Here is an 18,877-nt window from a genome sequence, read left to right as displayed (position 1 = left end):
TCCTCTTTATGTGAATCTCAACTTTGCTCGTGCTGTTTGCTCTTGTGCAACCCAGTTGAAATAAGAAGTTTCATGTTAGAGAGCATTTTGATCATGCAGAAGATATAACATCAGAACTTACATTAATTCCAAGCAGAAAACTCCTGGATCATGTGTGCATGTTTCCTTTGAAGTAACTAATATACATGTACCAGAAGTAGTCTTTAGAATGTGTAAGGGGTCTGAATATATTGTAATTGTGTTGTAGGGTACTGCCCAAATGGACAGAAGGTCTGCAAAAGCATTAAAATCTTCCATGTTAATCCATATCCTCAAAAGCTAAGATTAGAGGGATTACGGTTTCTCTCTTCTTGATGGGCGCAGCCACTGTGGCTCCACAGTATTAGTTATGGTCTATCATGCTGATAATGAGTTTCTTAATAAGTCCCTTAGTACTCATTGACAATGACTCATGCTTCCGAATGAGGATCTCCTTGAATATCTGTGTAATGGATGAAACTGTATCCCAGTGAAGAATGTTTGACCTGTCGTGTGTTTTAAGAAAAATCAGAATTTGAAGGGAACTGTATATAAACATAAGATGATCTGGGGAGGAGAAGTTGGATTTAACTGTTTGAAAAGCCACAAAACCTTACGTGAAATGTAAGGTCTGGTAATTGCTCTGTCTGCTTTAAAGGAGGGTGGCTTTTCTGGTGTAGTCATCAATTGCAAAAGAGCATGCATACAGCCTCAGCTTTTCTTTTGGAACAGAATTCAGTTGTCTGATCTGGAGGGAATGCTCAGTTCTGTATTTACTACTAAATTCACTCTGGGGAAGGTGTAGAAATTTAGAGTTTTACCTAGAATGCCACTGTCTTGAAACAATCACAATAACGTGCTTAATTTTCAGCCACTGTTCAGTCTCTTCAAGACTGCTTCTACCCTTATGTCTCTGTTCGGATTGTAGAAATCAACTGATTGAGCTTTGAAATGTTATGCTTAAAATGGAAGAAGTGTTACACTCTAAACTGTTTTTTAACATGATGCCTGAAAGTGTTCTCTGTAATTTTGAAAAATAAGATTCTGGGATGCAAAACCATAAAATAAGGTGCTGCAGTATAAATCACTATACTTGCTCACTCTATGCTTCATTTTGCATCTCTGTATGTTTTGCTAGAAGTAGTAGCTTATGTTGTTGGCTTGTTTTAGGTATTTGGAAATAAGATGATAATTCCTTCCTTGGATGGAGACCTTTTCCAGTGGGATCGGGACCGAGAGAGCATGGAAGCAGTTCCTTTCACAGTTGAATCTCTTCTTGAATCATCCTACAAACTGGGCGAGGATGTTGTCTTAGTTGGGGGGAAGTCTTTAACAAGCTATGGGCTGAGCTCCTACTCAGGGAAGGTAAGAGCCTCAAAAGTTGTCTAGTGTCTCAGATTTGTGTATCTTCTGTTTCTAGTAGTATCTTGCAAGTAGATTGCTCTTAATATTTAAGCTGCAGTACAGTTCTGGTGTATGATTGCACAGCACCAAAGAGCAGAATATAAATTTCTTGGGAAGCAGGCTGAAGTAAGACTTAGCAGCTGGTGCAGTTAGATGACACTGCTGAGAGCATCACTGCAGTGTCTTCTTGTGAGTGAGCTTCTGCTGTCTCCCTTGTGCTGCCTCTGTCACTTGCCATTTGCTAAGCAGAATCAATTTGCTAACCTAAGAGAAAACTCTTTGCTTCTATTGGATTACTTTTGTGCTGAGTTAGCAAATTCAGAGCAAGGGGAAGAAATGACCCCTTTCTGCAGAATTGGAAGATGAGTTCAGCTTTATTATGTGTCTCTGCCTGGAACAGCCTTCACAGTTCAGCTTACTGAACATCAAATAAAGTTTTAGATGATGCGTTTTTCACACTTAAAGATTTTAATTTTTTTCTCAACTAGCAAAGAATATCTGGTTGAAAACAAGAAAAGCATCCAAGGTACATGAACTTCTGAGATTTGTTCTTGTTGCCAATAAGTTTACTCTACCTTATGAGTTCTTAAATTTTAAACTCATGCAGAAGTTAAGTTGAAAACTAGTTTCTATCTGACTGGTTCAGAAAGTGTTTTTTTCTGAAATCTTCTGGTTAAATGGTGTATGTTTTTAAAAAATGGAAGGAAAAAAGGATTAAATCATAGGAATTGATCGCATTCTTTTGAGTTCTGGACCTTGACTTTCTTATCCTCTCCTTTCCATGTCCTTCATTATTTAAGTGATTGCAGATATTTTGTGCAGATATTTGCTAAAATCAGAAATGTTGGTTTGTTTTTAAAACATGTAAAAAGAAAAATGATATTTGGTTTTCAAAACCAAACCAAACCATAACAGGTTTTTCCATTTTAACCAGGTGTTTTCATGTAGAATGCTGTTGCAGTTTCTATAATGATCACTCATGATAAAGGTCCAAAGCAATAGTTTATGAAACCATTTAGATTTTCTCATTAATGGCAAAGGGCACATGTACCAACTGTTGAGGAAGTGGTAATTTCAGTTCCTGCTTTGATTCAGGCTCGGACTTGCAGTACCAAAGGTGCTGCACACAGGAAATAGTTCTTTACTCTTCCACGTTAAGAGTTTTGGCAGTGTGGAACAGGCTGCCCAGAGAGGTTGTTGGTGCCCCATCCCTGGAGGTGTTCAAGGCCAGGTTGGATGGGTTCCTGGGCAGCCTGGTCTGGTATTAAGTGGGGAGGTTGGTGGCCTTGCCTCTGGTGGGAGGATTGGAGATTCATGATCCTTGAGGTTCCTTCCAATCCAGGCCATTCTGTGATTCTGTGTGTTGTCTTTGGTACTGTAATGTCAATTCACACTTCCTGAAAGAGTGTCCAACTTACTTTTAAAACCCAAATGGCTGTATATATTCCGAATACTGTTTGAGAATTGGACTGTTGCAAAGTTTGTTATGACAGCATTAATTTGAGGTCCCCATCCCATTTTAATAGCTGAAAAGACCAAGTGGGATGGCTCTGCAGTATTTTATATAGATCAATAGTACTTAATTTGAAGTTAATAGAGTTATGCTGAGGTAGATACGGCATGAAAACAGAATTATACTATGAACCTACTTCTAGAAATTATCTTTCTGTCAATAGTCATCATGGGAAAAAGAGGAACTGTGATTTCTTTCTGTTAGAATAGGAAACCATGCAAAGAGTCAGTAAGGCAAGGATGTTCCAAAATGTAGAATTCCTAGAACTTTTTGCAAAAGCAATTCTCTTAAACCATGCTTTTCAACATCCATTAAGTTGAACATCTAAAATCATAGAATCATAGTATGGCCTGGGTTGAAAAGGACCACAATGATCATCCAGTTTCAACCCCCTGCTGTGTGCAGGGTCACCAACCACCAGACCAGGCTGCCCAGAGCCACATCCAGCCTGGCCTTCAATGCCTCCAGGGATGGGCATCCACAACCTCCTTGGGCAACCTGTTCCAGTGTGTCACCACCCTCTGAGTGAAAAACTCCCTCCTAATATCTAACCTAAACCTCCCCTGTCTCAGTTTAAAACCATTCCCCCTTGTCCTATCACTATCCACCCTTGTAAATGTACCCTCTCGTGTTTATATGCTCCCTTCTGGAAGGAGCTCTATATCCCCTGTGAGCCGAAAATGCACTGTAACAATTTTTAGTTTTGAACATACGTGTTGGATGCATTTTTTTTTGCTCTTGAAGCTGTTCACATTTCCCAGCTGTGAGTCTCTTGCCTTATCCCTTAGGTGAAGTACATCTGCTCGGCTGTGGGCTGTCGCCGGTGGGATGACGATGAAGCAGAGCAGGAGGACACACTGCTGTTACGGCGAACTCAGAAAACAGTCCGTGCTGTTGGACCACGCAGTGGTAATGAGAAGTGAGTATTATAATTACAGCTTTTAGATTTGAGCTGTTAATTTGTAACACTTTAGGAATTTGACCTTTTTACTCTCAGTAGAAAAGGAATGAAGGAGTTTGTACCAAAGGAATGTCACAGACTTGTCTTCAACATTTCTGGAAAAAAAAAAATCTCTAATTTCAGTTTTAGACCATTAGAAAAAATACTTGTCTGAACGTATTTCCCTTAAGTCAAATGACAGTGACTTTTCTTGTCCTTGTATATCTCAAAAGTCTGTCATTTCTCTACTATACAAGATAAATGTCTCTATAGTTTTTTTCAGTTGATCATTTGGTATAGCAGGAGATAGCCTGAAAGCCTTCTGTGATTTTTTGATTCTCTTCTTAAGTTCTTCACAGAATCACAGAATGGCCAGGGTTGGAAGGGACCTCAAGGATCATGAATTTCCAACCCCCCTGCCACATGCAGGGCCACCAACCTGCACATTCAACACTAGACCAGGCTGCCCAGGGCCCCATCCAATCTGGTCTACTAATGGTATCTGTCCCTTTTTTATACTTGATGTTTTACCTTTCATTTTAAGTTGACAGAAAAGTGAACACGTTAAGGCTGAAGACATTTCAAAAAGCTTCATTCTTACATCTCTTTTTGTTTCATGATATAGGTGTTCTTTTCTTCGCAAGCTGTAAAAATTGCTTTGGTCTATGACTTCCCTCATGTTCTCACTTTGAAGTTTTCAGTACACTGAGATTTCTAAAAAAAAAAAATAGCACACACCCAAAATAAACAATAAAACCCAACCCAACAACAACTGGGAAAAAAAAACACACCTTGCTTAAATACAAGTTTACAAGACCGGTTGCTATACAAAGATACAGTAACTGCCTACCAGTTCAATGGAGAGCTAGTCATTCTCTGTTCACCTGCTCCCTCTTCTGTTTGCAGCAGGATTTGACAGATAGTGAGTCTGCAGTCTGTCAGAAAGAAACTGATTAGAACGTGAATAGATTAGTAAATGAGAAGCCTTAAGAGAAATCTTGATTCTTAGAGACTGATACTGCCAGGAGAGGTACGTCATGAAAGCAAGTTTGTTATTTGCACATGTCTTTCAAAAAAATAGCATGGTACCTTTGGTACATGAATTCTTCAATTGTTGTAGCCAGAAATAGAGATGCTCTGGGTACCCAAACATATTGTTAAAGGAGTGTTTTCCTTCTTTTTGCTCTTTCAGATACAAACTTGCCATTCTTTCCCCTCTGTGTTTGTCTACAGCATAATTACAGCTCTTTGTGGTGGAAATAAGAACTCTTTATTTTTCTGAGAATAATTTTAGTTTTGTGCCAGTTTGTTGGTTTACAAAAGTTGAAGAGTTTTAGGCTGTGCAAGACAGCTCTGTGTTCCTTAAACAGCCATATTTGTTTCAGAGTATGTTAACCTGTAACATGAGCTGTCCTGGCTTCATTGAATTGCCCATCAAAGAGATCCTGTGTTACATCTTCTGTGTGGGATTATAAGAAACAAACAAAAAAGAAACCACTGTCCCTTCTCTTGCTTGAAAGCCTTACATTTAAAATAAAATATCCTTTGTTAGTGAATTATGTCTTCTGTAGAATGCTGCTTCCTAAATGCTTTATGCTTTTTATCAACTGTGTAACATCTTTTTCCCTAAACAGACTTAGCTTTATTATTATTTAATGATTTTTAATTGCCCTCTCCATATGCTATACCTTTTAATGTCATTGGCACTACTTCATCAGCTGTCTTCTAACCTTGGGTATCATGCTAGACAACAAGATTTCTTTCTTGTTTGGTTTATGGTCTGGATACAGTTATAGGATTAGCACTCCCTCTCCTGGTACAGCTGTGTTAATCTGACTGACTGGGCCAAATATGGGTAATTCAGTTTAAGAATCTTTGAATTGAGAGTATGGTACTTGCTTAGAATATATAACTAATTTTTACAATCTTTTTTCTCTTTTTCTTTTAGGTGGAATTTCAGTGTTGGTCACTTTGAGCTGCACTATGTCCCAGACATAGAAAATAGAGCAGGATACATTGAGAGCAATTTTAAATTACATGTGAACAAAGAAGAAACAAAAATAATTTCAGATGTGGATGAGCAGGAGGCAATGATGAAAGATACAGTGATAAAAGTCTCAGTGGCTGACTGGAAGGTTATGGCTTTTAACAGACGAGGAGGACATCTCGAATGGGAATACCAGGTGTGGGAAGAAACAGAATAATAAATGTTACAGTCGTAGAAGCTATGCAGCTTCATAGTTGATGTCTTTCATCCTGGGTTTTAAATGCTGTCTCTGTGTTTAAAAAAAAAAAAAAAGAGAGAAGGAAAAAAAAAAGCACACATGTTTTTGGAACTTATTTTACTGATACTGTGTTTTTGAGCTGCTACATCTGTTACACAAACCAAACTGAGGTATTTAAGCACTTTATGTCTTACATAACATCTAATTAATATGACATTAATTTCCTTGTTATCTCTATCTTCTTCAGTTTTGTACTCCAATTGCTTCTGCATGGCTGGTTAAGAATGGCAAGGTAATTCCAATCAGTCTGTTTGATGACACAAGTTATACCACAAACAATGAAGTGTTAGAAGATGAGGAGGATCTTGTGGAAGCTGCCAGAGGGGCCACAGAATCCAGTGTCTATTTGGGTGAGGCACCAGCTGTTGTAAACATCATTGTTTTTTGTGAGCTTTTAGTAAAGCAGATCTTTCCATACTGGTAGAATTAATTTCTATTGCTATTTGGCCTAAAGTGGTAAATAAATGATGTTGTGTTTTGACAAAGAAAAAAGAGGCTTTAAAACAACATATTCTATTCCATTTACTGCTTTATAGGTGCAGTACTTTGCACATGATTGCAAATCTTGAAACTTTTAGAGATAGGTTTATAGTTAACAATGTGGTCTTATTGCTCAGAAAGCTGTAAGAAATATCTCCCTCCAGCACTCTAACTTTTCACATTATTTTTTTTTCCTCTGCACTGACTGCAGTAACTTACCGTGAAGATATTTCTGTTAAGCTCATATATGATTGAGTTTTTATCCAGCTATTAGAATTAATTTGATGTGATTTGTGACAGTTTGAAATAGTGGCTCCAGGCCCTTCTTCTCAGCTGTCTATCTGTCTCTGCATGGAAGATGTGCTTTGGTTTTCAAGGACTTCTTTTTTTGTCTTAGCCTTTTTCTTGAAGCTTTTCTTATTAGTGGTTACACAGATATTTTCAGCCTTTCTGTTAACAGCTGTTGAAGAGTAATGTTCACCAGCATTAACAAGGATGGGAAGTTTGAAGGAAGTCTTACTTAGGCTAAGCCCAAGATGCTTGGTAACTCTTCAGAACTGGTGACAATTTCTTGAAGATGTTCTGGTCTTGTGCTTTTCTAGAGCAAAGGGAGTATGTTCTATTTGAATTCAATCAGTCAGTATCTCAGATTCTCAGAATGTAGAGAAATGCTTTCAAAAGTATTCTAAACCATACATCTTAACTGGATGATTAGATTTTGAGAATGATACCTAGTCTTAATAATATGCTCTCTGTTTTGTTTCTCAGGTATGTACAGGGGCCAGCTGTATCTTCAATCATCAGTCAGAATTTCTGAAAAATTCCCAACCAGCCCAAAGGCTCTGGAATCCAGGAATGATAATGCAATTATTCCCCTCCCCAAAATTAAATGGAAACCCTTAATTCGTAAGTAACAACTCAGAGTTTCATTTATTGTCTTAGACCTAAAAGCATCTTTCTGATGTTTTTCAAGCTAGTCTACTAGTTCCAGAATGATTTTACAGTTGGGAACATCTGTGCTCTATTAATTCTTTTTTTTTTTTTAATGGGACTTTTAATGACTTGTCCAAAATAGTATTTAGGCTGGGAAGTAGTATTCAGTGGTGGTTACCTCGCTTGATTTTTACCTCCTTTGTGTTTCCTTGCATTAATTTTGGTCCTTATGGTCTGATCTGGCAACCTCATGTTTTTAAGATAATGCAATTGGAGTTCTCATGAAAGTCATCCAAGGGCAGAATTTTGTTAATAATCATTCATCTCAGAAAGTTGTCTCTTCTTTGCTTAGATTCTCCTTCCAGAACGCCAGTGTTGGTGGGGTCGGATGAATTTGATAAGTGTCTCAGCAATGACAAGTATTCTCATGAGGAATACAGCAATGGAGCACTTTCAGTCCTACAGTATCCATACGGTAGGTGGACCATCTGAATTTTGAAATGTTACACAACAAAAACAAAGTGTGCTCACACACACCCAGTGTCTATTGAGAAGACTTATTTATGAGAAATATTTGCTTTGTAGTTGTGTACAAACAAATCTGTACCCTCTTTGTGTCTTTTATATGCAGATAATGGTTATTACTTACCCTACTACAAAAGAGAGAGAAGTAAACGTAGCACCCAGATCACTGTTAGATTTTTTGATGATATGAATTACAAAAACATTCGCAAAAAAGATCCTGTTCTTCTGCTTCACTGGTGGAAAGAAATTGTTGGCACCATTATATTTTGCATCGTGGCCACAACCTTTATTGTACGCAAACTTTTCCATCCCCATCCTTACAGCAGAGTAAGTTTTTTTTTTTGTTTTTTTTTTTCCCCTCAATCCTAAATGCAGAAAGTGTTATTCTAGTCTTTTTCTTCTGGTTTTGATTCTGCTCTGTGTGGTGTTAATAATTTATGAGATAACGTAGCCTAAATTTATTATTTAATCTATCTGTGAAGATTGTCAGCTGCCACGCACAATTTGCTTATCTGCTTCAGCAAGCAGATTACATTGCTTCAACCATATCTAATTACTTTGGAGAGGCTTACATTGAAATAATGGAATGCCTTATCTACAGGTACAAACTGATCTCAAGTAGTTAGGACTTGAATTTTTGTTTTTGTTCTTGTTTTGGTCACCATATTAGCTGCGGAAGGAATCTGAAACGCAGTGTCAGACTGATAGCAAATATGAGTCTGCATGTGGAGATGTTAAGGACACCAGCTGGAGTGATGTCAAGAATTCTGGATACGTATCAAGGTGAATTCAGTTCAATACAGCTCATGCAAAGTTTTTAGTCAGTGTGAAAACTAATGCTGTCTGGAGAAAAGAGTTGGTGGTCATTAGTTCTTACCTACCTGTAGTCCTCCTACCCCACAGAACAATGAAAAAGAATCCTTTTGCCCCATTATCAATGGGAGACTGCTGTTATGATTGGTCTAAGCAGTCCCTCAGAGCCAGCATGGGACCTCTGCTTGGGAATGTTGCTCACCTATTTCCTACTGATAGGTGAAATGAAGAGTTGATTCTTAATGTTCTTGTTCTGTCTGTTCCTGGGCTTCTGGATTAGAACATGGGAATTGCAGATGGAAATATGTTTTATATATGCTAGAGAACAAAGAGTATATAGGGAAGAAACCTTCATTGCTTATTAGGAAAGAGTTGTTTAACATGGGCCTATAGGGGCATGTCAGTAATGGGAGAAAATGTGAACAATCCTAATTTGCCAGAGATAGGAAATGGACTATTTAAAATGAAGAAGAAGAAAGGTAGTGAGATTTAAGAAGCGATATTTCAGAAAATGTGCTCAGGGCTAGTAGCAAAAATACTGATTTGTGGTGGGGTTAAAAGCACGTCATGATTTGGAAAATACTCATCTATCACCACCTAAATTGGGCATGGGAGTTTAACTGAGATACCTATGGTCCATGATCCTGTAGTCATAAAACCTGGCACTCTGCAAGGCTTCTTCAGTTTGTCAGATGCACTCAGTTGCACGTGTAAGGAGTCTTGCTGAGGATGTGATAGACGCTGAATAAATGCATAATCAGCACCTGTCGGTTTCCTAGGTAGGTAACCATCTGATTACCTCAGTGGGTGGGTGAGCAGAGCAGGAAGAGGAGAAATGCTTGAAGTCATTCAGCACGTTTTTCCTGAATAGAATTATTTAACAGTTAAACCCCTTCCTCTCACAAAAAAAAAAAAAAAGAAAAAGAAAAAGAAAAGAAATAACACAGCCTTCATTTACGTCTGTCCTTGTTAATGCATTTTTCTCCATCCATTCCTCTGTCTCTTATTCACACTCCTCTCCTGGCAGATATCTGACAGATTTTGAACCAATTCAGTGTCTGGGCCGTGGAGGTTTTGGAGTCGTTTTTGAAGCCAAAAATAAAGTGGATGACTGCAACTATGCTATCAAAAGGATCCGTTTGCCTAACAGGTACTGACTGAGTTTGCTGAGATCTAGAAAAATTAGTGACTGGCAGGATCTTACACAGTTCCTGAACTGATTTCCCAGGTTCTGCATTAGGATGAATGACATACTTTTTAATGGGCGGGCTGACTTAATTTTGGCATCAAGAATCTGGCATATGTATTCACAGCAGAAGGGTGACCTGCTTGGCTAAGCTACTAACATAGCAGGACCCTTATGAGGATGCTGCAGCTACATGGGAACTCCATTGATTTCCTTGATGAATTGAGCCTTTAGTAACAGCACTAGTTATTTGTAGCACTGTTAATTTGCTTCTTTCCTTTCTTTCCTTACCTTTCCTATTCCACCCTTTCTTTCTCATCCCCTTTCCTCTCCTGCTTTTCTGACTCCATTTATCCATGTGTTTCATTCTCCACACCCACGACCCCTACCTTTTCTTTCAGTCATAGGTGGTCAAGCCTTGCTGCTGAATTATCCTACACAGAACTTCCTTTTAGTGGGAGATGGGAGACACTGCTTCTGGAAATCTCAAGTTAGAACAGCAACAGGCAGGCCAGTAGTGGGAGGGGGGTAAAGCTGTGAAATCTAGAATTACTATTTTTTGAATGCATTAAATAAACATGATTACTTAAGATGAAAGATTTTGTTCAGAAATTTAAGGTAGCCTTTTCCAAGCATATCCAAATCATTTGAATAAAACCATTAAACTTCAGTTGATGGAGTGTTACAGTATTAACAAGAGGTCTGTAGAATGAAGATAGTCTTTATGTTCTGCCAATTAAAAAAGAAACACTAAGTTATTACTCTCTGTCTGTTGTGCCAGTGTCTTCTACATCCCTGTAGAATATCGCCGTCTAGTGGACTTCTGTTTTCTGACTTTGTAAACAGTTGAGTACAAGATGAGCCTTTCTTTTCAGTTTTGCTGCCCATAATTATTTGAAAAGAGGTGAATAAATGCTTAGCTATTAGGAGCACGCTGCTCCTCCGTGCTTCTAACATAAAGGAATTACTGTGGGGAATTTGAAAAAGATCTGTCTTTTGGGTGATGAGTGATACTGCGAGCCTGGCTTACACATGGCTAACATTGCTTAAATTCTTTTGCAGAATTTTCTGTGCTATGTATGCTGTTGCTTTATGTAACCATGTCACTGTTTTTCTTCTCACCCCAATTCCTAGGGAACTGGCACGTGAGAAAGTGATGCGGGAGGTCAAGGCATTAGCTAAACTTGAGCATCCAGGTATTGTTCGGTACTTCAACGCGTGGCTGGAAGCTCCACCTGAGGGATGGCAGGAAAAGATGGATGAACAGTGGTTAAAAGATGAAAGGTAACTTGTGGGTTTTTAATCAGTTGAATTTGAGGTTGTATGCCAACAGAACAGGGGAACTGGAAGGTGAACTAGGAAAGAGTAGGAAAGAAATAGTTATTGACTGTCAGATTGTCAGTTCAAGATACAAATGTATCACATTCGTGCATGGCATTTCTTTATTTCTGGGTCCTCTTTAAAGCCCTTTTTTAAGCTTCAGAAACATCTTGTAATTCTTAATATCACTTCCCTAACTGGAAATCTTGAGGCAGATCAGAGCATCGTTTACTACTGTGATTTGGTTTTAACCTTTGACTTTGTCTATCTTAGTTTTGATAGTTCTGATTCAGTACTTTAGTTATTTCAGCATAAATCTGTGAGGGATTATCAATCTGAAGATTTATAAAGCCTGGTAGAATTAGGTTAAAAATGAAAAAATTAGATAAGGAATGTAGGTGTTAGTTGTACAGAAAAGGTAGGTGTATGTTAACAACATTTAAAAGTGGCAAGGGAGAATGAGACCTAATATTCTTCTGATCCACTATTTAGTAGTCTCATAATAACATCTTAACATGCCTATTCTAATTCTTAGAATACAGCGGATTTTATATTTTAGGTACTAAATTAACATTTCACAGCTGTCATAAGGCACTTTAAATAGTCATGTCAATGCTTGTTCTAAAGGAATGAGCTGAAGTTGAGCCTGATTGCACATTGGGAACTTGGCAGTAGAGCTTGCTATTTTTCTTTTCTCATTCGGGAGATGCTATCCAAACATTCTTGTCTCAATTAGAAGATATTGTACTTGCTAAGAAAAATAGGTGATAAATCCTGCTTATTAGTGGTTCCCACACATGGGTAGTTATTTCCTGTTTTGCTGTGGTACTTTGTTTTCAGAAAAAGTCTTCTGAAAATGCATTCTAGTGGGATGAAGTTCTGTAGTACCGACCTCTTCATTTTCCTTTCCTAGCACTGATTGGCCACTCAGCTCTCCCAGTCCAATGGATGTCCCATCATTTAAGATAAGAACAGAGCCATTTTCTACAAAGGACCACATTGAAGTTATTGCTACTTCATCGGAGAAGGGAAGGTCTTTCTCTGTGGGAATACCACGTGGTCAGTCTGATTCATCTGAAAGTGAGTTCTCTCCTCTGGAATTTTTTGCTTCAGACAACAGGGACTTGAACCAGTCAGAAGATCCACTATTAAACCTTCAGGACAGCGTTCTGACAGGCTGTGATGTAGAAGACAGTACTATCAACAGTAATGAGTTGGGTCACTCCGAATTGGATCACTCCCTGGAAGTCCGTCTTCCTGCTGTTCCTGTGGTACAGCTGAGGGAAGGGACCTCCTCCTCTATTGTGTTCGAGGATTCTGGTTGTGGAAATGTTTCTAGTAAGGAAGATAAAATTGATGCTTCATATGATGAAAGTCTTTCTGAGGACAAGCCAATGAGTACAAAGGAACCTGGTAACAAGAAATCTTCAGGAAGTCCCCTGTCTGTTTCTCCACCAAGGCCAACAAGTTTAAGTCTGGACCTTTCTAAAAATACTACAGAAAAAGTCAAGCCCACCTCTCCAAAGGTGTATCTTTACATCCAAATGCAGCTCTGCAGGAAAGAGAACCTTAAAGACTGGATGAGCAGAAGATGCATAATAGAGGAGAGGGAAAGGACAGAGTGTCTGCAGATATTTCTGCAGATAGCTGAAGCGGTTGATTTTCTGCACAGTAAAGGATTAATGCACAGGGATCTTAAGGTTTGTATTCCTAGGATACTATAGGAAATATTTTTATCTGTTGGCATGGTTGTGACCAAATGTCTGAAGTTTCCAAATTCTGGTTTTAATTACTTTATTTCCCATACTGGCAGTGTCCTATAGACAAACATTTTTCTCATTTACTACCATGAGATTTTCTTTGGAGCTGTTGTAACTTGAACTCTCTGTGCTCTACTATTGTAAAATTCCTGAAACACTTGGACTGACTCAAATGGCATTGCGTGTTGAGTGTTAGCATTTACACATTTGACTGCTCCTAACAGCAGTGCCAGAGTGTTCAGCTGTGTCAAGTTCTGCTTTAAGCTGACAGATCATGTGCTGCTACAGGTAGGGTGGTGTGGTGATGTTGTTTTGTTTTGTTGTTGTTTTGTTTTTGTTCCTGTTTTTAATTGAACGTAATACAGCATTGGAGAGAAACCACAGAATGGATGAGGCTGGCAGGGACCTCTGAGTTGTCCTGGCCCAGCCCTGCCCTAGCAGAAACACTCAGTGCCCACATACAGATAAATTTTGAAGAAAAACCCAGATTTGGAGTAAACTCCCACTCTCTGGTCCCTGTGTCAGTGCTCCAGCCTAGCACAGCACTGCTGCCTGATGTGCTGGGAGAGTTCCTGGGCTTTGGACTGAACAAAGCCTGTCTCTATCCTCTTGCACTTTCCTACAGGGATTTGTGGACACTGATAAGATCCTTCTGAGCCTACTCTACTGTAGGCTGAACAGCCCCAGTAGGAGAGTCTCACTAAGATAGTTGACTACCTATCACTGACCTCAGGGTGGATGTTAAAAAAGCTGAATCCATGTCTGTATAACAATTTGGAGATGTAGTGCTCCAGGAAGTAAAAATTAATTATTCATTCATGCAGGTTTGCTTTTTTTACAGCAAGACTTTTTGTACCCCGTACAGATCAGCTGCTTTTATTTTATGGCATTTTTAGTTCAGGAGCTTCATACAGGTTTGTTCATTGCTGAGCTGTATGGCAAAGAAAGCTATTTTGAAACCTGTTGTGTCATTTCAAGTGAAGCAGATAATTCTGGTATGTATCTTCTGCTTTCCATAGAAATAGTGCTGGACAGCAGCAGTGTTACTCCTGATTTGGGAGAATGTAAGTTATATATTACTGCTCTAGGATTGAAATGTAAACTGTTCTGGAGTTGAATTTTGAGTCAGTGCTGACTCTCCAAAAGCAAATTTCTGAGAGATTCATGACCTTTAAATGTCTGATAACATCCAGGCTGTTAAGACTGGAAATGAGCGCTGTACAGCATGAGAAGTGCTGTGGTTGTTTTTACTTCTGATGTTGAAGATAACTGAAGTCAAGCATGACTTTAATGCCTTCCTTTCATTTTGCTTCTGAACCTGTGCTAGTTTGTGCCTAGTCTTGATGGAAGTTGTAGCTCTGGGAGTGTTAGTATTTGTTACACAGTACCAGAATTTAGTTAAAGAGCCCAGCTGAAGTTAGTCTTAATCTTCTAAGCTGTGAGGAATTGATTCCTTTGCTTTTGTCAAATGGAGATGCAGTACCTGTTACTTGAGGAGGCATTATTGCCTACCTCAGTGTAGTAAGCACTGAAATGCTTACACCCATTCTTGTAGCTCCTCAGATGGTTATCATCTGGTAGCAGTAGAAGCAGAACATGAAAATACCATCTTGGACGTGGCAGTTAAAGGGGATTCACATTCAGTAACACAAAAAGATAACTAAAGATAACTAAAGCATTAAGCTATTACTTTGAGCCATTATCTGAAAAATCTTTAGTGCTCAGGGAAATGACCGGAGAAGTAATTTAATCATTATCTCAATATGTTGCTAGATGTGTTAATTAATAACATTTCTTAACAGTACAGTCTGTTATATAACCCTCTGCAGACTCTTAGATTGCTGTTCAATAAAGCTTTGATAGGTAGTCTTGAAGCTGATTCACTCTTATCAGTTGCGTGGAGTTTTGTTGGAACATCTTAAGTTCAGTGTTAGCAACTATTTGAATGTGAGGTTGTGTTTTATTTATTTGGTTGAACAACTTGAGATGGCTTTCCCTAAACAGGCTTAACAGCGTAGTAGCTTTTGTGCACTAAATGAGCTGTGACTCCAAAGGACATTCAGTCCTGAAAAGTACAGTGGGAGATAAGACCTGGCTTAGGTAGCAGTTTTACAGGCAGACTATGGGTAATGTGAAACTAACAAGTTAGATACCTCAATAGCTCAGCAATAAGCAAGTAGTTGTGTTTTTACATGCTTATGAAAACTAGAAGCCTTTTCTTCTGTCTTTTCTAGCACAGAGTGGGTTTGCTTTTAACTGAGGAAGTTGGATGGACTTTGAAATAGGAATTCTTGGGAATTATGAAGTTCTTAACTGTTGCAGAAACAGTTATTCCCACAGTTAAACTATGCAATGCCAACTGCAGACTGGAAATCTAGGAACAAGGTCTACTTTTATTGATAAGATAAGGTGTTGTGCCACATACTGGTTAATAATGAGTGTAATACTCAGAGATTGGAATTAAAAAAAACAACAAGAAAACTTCAGTCAGATGTGTAACGTGTGGTGTGAATGTGCCATATGTTTGGAGAGTTAAGATAACTTACCTATGCCATTCCCCACAGTGTATTGTGTCTGCCAAAACACAGGTTTGTATATAATATGTTTTTTTCTTTCCACCTGTTTGTTTTCTCAGCCTTCCAATATATTTTTCACAATGGATGATGTAGTAAAGGTTGGGGATTTTGGACTGGTAACTGCTATGGACCAAGATGAGGAGGAGGAATTGGTACTTACCCCAATGCCAGCTTATGCCAGACACACAGGACAAGTAGGGACCAAACTCTACATGAGCCCAGAACAGGTTTGTGTTTTCTAAAGCTATTTCCATCACCACCTTGAAGACACTTGAATTCCTGGGAGTTCAAGAATCAAGTAGTCTTTCTAGTAAACTGTTAGAATCAGGTTTACATAATTTCTCATCAAAGTAGAGTTTTGAGCTAAACTGAATTTCAAAATAAATATTTTAAACATAAAATAGCAAAAAAAACCCACAAAAAAGCGATTGATGACTTGTACTTTGGTGCATTGATTTGTCTTGCTCTTAATGTATTAGGCTGTATAATATTCAAGTTAATAAAGAATTGATATTGTACTGGAGGTTTAAGTTGAAATGTGGTTGGGTCTGTAAATGGGAGCTGATGATAAGAGCTTGTTTACTCACTTGCTGAAGTTTGGTGTGTCAGAAGGCTGTTACAGTTAGCACCTGTTCTGTGCTTTTCTGCCTGCACAGAGCTAATCACTTTCATGTGTGGGAAGTTGTTTGTTTACACTGTATGTAATTCCAGTGACTCGACTGGCTGACCTAACCTGAATTCTGAATTTTCAGATCTGTGGGAACACCTATTCTCACAAAGTGGATATATTTTCTTTGGGACTGATTCTCTTCGAGCTGCTTTACCCTTTCAGCACACAGATGGAGAGAGTCAAGGTAGGTATGGTGCAGCACCAAGGGTTAGCCTCCCTTTGATCACTTCTTTAAAGGAATTGTTTGTTTCATAAGACACTTGCAAGAGGCTCTTCTCAGCTTTAAAAAAGTGTTGGAATTAGCAACATGGAATCTTTATCAGCCTTGTCCAGATTCCCTGAATCACTGAAAATGAATTGCAGCCTTCCAAATGTGTGCAGCTGATTTGAGGCTGCAGTTTCTTTACAAAGTTTCTCTGTTGTGGTGCCAAGCAAGAGGAACTACTGAACTGAGATATTCAAAATCTTAAGCAAAAAATAAGTGTTGCAACTGCAAGCCTGCAAAACTGTGATTCATTCTTCATTCCAGAATTGGAGCCATGCTGTGCATTTTCACTATTTCTTCTTTTTGCATTTCCAGTGCATTTCTCTAATGAAAAAAGTGAAAAATTGTTCATTTTCTAATAATAAAATCTTAGCAATAAGTCCCTCTCAGTGTAAAGCACCATGTTCCTTGTAATATGTGACTTTCATTGAATCCAGTGTGAATTTGAAATCTTGATGTATCTTCTTGTTAAGATGCATGAAATCAGGAAAAAAATCATAGAGGAAAGCAAGGGCTACAGCCAGAAAGGCTTTTCTCTTGTACATAATGACCAATGATCTACATAGGAATGAGAGTTGTCACAACCTGTATTTATCAAAGCAGTATGTTTAGTGCTTTGAAATGCTCATGTGAAGATAGGTTGCTTAGCAGAAAAGTTAAAATGCTGTGAGTGCAGGCTGGCCAGATACTTTGCTTATTCTGGTCTTGCTTCATCTGCCTTAACATTTTCTGGTTTTTTTTGTTTGTTTGTTTGTTTTAATGAATAAGAGCATAGTCTAGAGGAAGAATTACAGTGCTTAATCTGAACCACTTGCACTAAAACCAATCTGAGATTCCCTAAATGAAATTAGCTTTACTGACACTTATACCTAATAACTTTCCTTGGTTTTTAGATCACCTGCAGGACTGATTACAAGCTTTGCCCTTCCTGTTTCTATTCTGAGTATAGAGGCAAAGCAGGTTATCAGAGTGAATCCTAAATTACATCTAACCCAATACTCCAGGAATTTTGATTCTTAGATAGAGGGTAAGAAGGTTGCCCTAACTTTCCCTGATTTTTTTTTCAACTCTTTTTGATAAAATCAAAAAGAACTTCCAGCCATTTATTGTCTATTCTAGAGCTTAGTTTCTGTAATATTTGCCTCCAGCTTGTTACACTGATGTTTTCATTGACCAGTCTTTACTGCTGCTTGCTGAAGCAAAGAATGCTCTGCCTGATCTATGAACCCAGTAAATTCTAGGAGTCTGTGACCAAGGACTGAAGAATACCCATAAGGGGAATATGAGACCTGCCACTGTCACAGGCTGTTAGCAGTTCTCTGTGACAGTACCCTTCATTTCCAAATTAGATGTTTGAAAACCGGTCACTAAATTCAGACTGACCTGGTAGAGAAAAGCATTGTTTAAAGCAGTGTACTGTAATAAACTTCAGCTCTCATGAACTGGGGTTTGACTGTTGCCTATCACTATTAACTGGTTAGTTTGTACTTTCAGTGGAGTAATAATGTAATAATTTGTTTTAACTTCAGAATTCATGTATTTTGTGCTCAAAGTTTTGGAGTACTGTAGTTTTGTGTGGGGGGAAGAAACTGTCACTAGGTGGAGCCAATGTGCTCTTTACAGAAGGAACAGCGACTGAGCTGCATGCCTAGGGAAAAAGCAACTTAATCATTTAAAGTATGTTGTGATCTTAACCTCTAAAACAAAACTTAAAAATAAAGCTTTTCTTCATTAGGCTGATTTGTTTGCATTGGTTGAAAAATAAGAGTAATGGTGTTAAATGGTGTTTTGGAAAACACTTTTTCATCTTTTTCTTAACTTTTCTGCAGACCCTGAGTGATGTGAGAAATCTGAACTTTCCAACATTGTTCACTCAGAAATATGCACAAGAGGTAAGTATATCTCCTGCTAATAACTGTAGCTTTTTTCTTTGCTTTCCAATTGCTTTGCAGGTAAAAAAGAAAACAAACAAAAAAAACTAACAAAGTACCAAACCTACCAACTTTGCTATTAAGACACATTTCTCCGTCCATGATGTACTTTACTGTGTGTCAAAGTTATAATATTGTGGACATTGATATTTCTGTCACAGGGTTTATCTCCAGTAACTATACAGTGTTACTCAGCTTCCCTTTGCCACTTGATGTTGCATATATCTTGCCATGAGTTCTTGCAGTAAATCCATATTC

The 18,877-nt window shown here is 38.3% G+C and overlaps 1 protein-coding gene across 2 annotated transcripts in view; it reads left to right on the top strand.

The window, feature by feature from the left end:
* Positions 1-18,877, top strand: part of EIF2AK3 (eukaryotic translation initiation factor 2 alpha kinase 3) — a 40,071-nt gene that overhangs the window by 19,243 nt on the left and 1,951 nt on the right. For both annotated transcript variants that reach the window (XM_090139880.1, XM_031588186.2), the window contains exons 3-16: positions 1,189-1,383; positions 3,724-3,854; positions 5,824-6,058; positions 6,348-6,510; positions 7,409-7,546; positions 7,926-8,048; positions 8,205-8,425; positions 8,769-8,881; positions 9,939-10,061; positions 11,232-11,381; positions 12,331-13,117; positions 15,813-15,980; positions 16,506-16,607; positions 18,518-18,580. In XM_090139880.1, coding sequence (XP_089996006.1) covers positions 1,204-1,383; positions 3,724-3,854; positions 5,824-6,058; positions 6,348-6,510; positions 7,409-7,546; positions 7,926-8,048; positions 8,205-8,425; positions 8,769-8,881; positions 9,939-10,061; positions 11,232-11,381; positions 12,331-13,117; positions 15,813-15,980; positions 16,506-16,607; positions 18,518-18,580 — 2,697 coding nt within the window. In that variant the 5' untranslated portion in view covers positions 1,189-1,203. The remainder of the gene's footprint in view (positions 1-1,188; positions 1,384-3,723; positions 3,855-5,823; positions 6,059-6,347; positions 6,511-7,408; positions 7,547-7,925; positions 8,049-8,204; positions 8,426-8,768; positions 8,882-9,938; positions 10,062-11,231; positions 11,382-12,330; positions 13,118-15,812; positions 15,981-16,505; positions 16,608-18,517; positions 18,581-18,877) is intronic.

The sequence above is a fragment of the Phasianus colchicus genome, chromosome 4 (assembly GCF_987193195.1).
Source record: "Phasianus colchicus chromosome 4, bPhaCol1.hap1.1, whole genome shotgun sequence".
Classification (NCBI taxonomy): Eukaryota; Metazoa; Chordata; class Aves; order Galliformes; family Phasianidae; genus Phasianus; species Phasianus colchicus.
The sequence above is the reverse complement of the archived record's forward strand: the minus strand, read 5'-3'. Positions and strand labels throughout refer to the sequence as shown.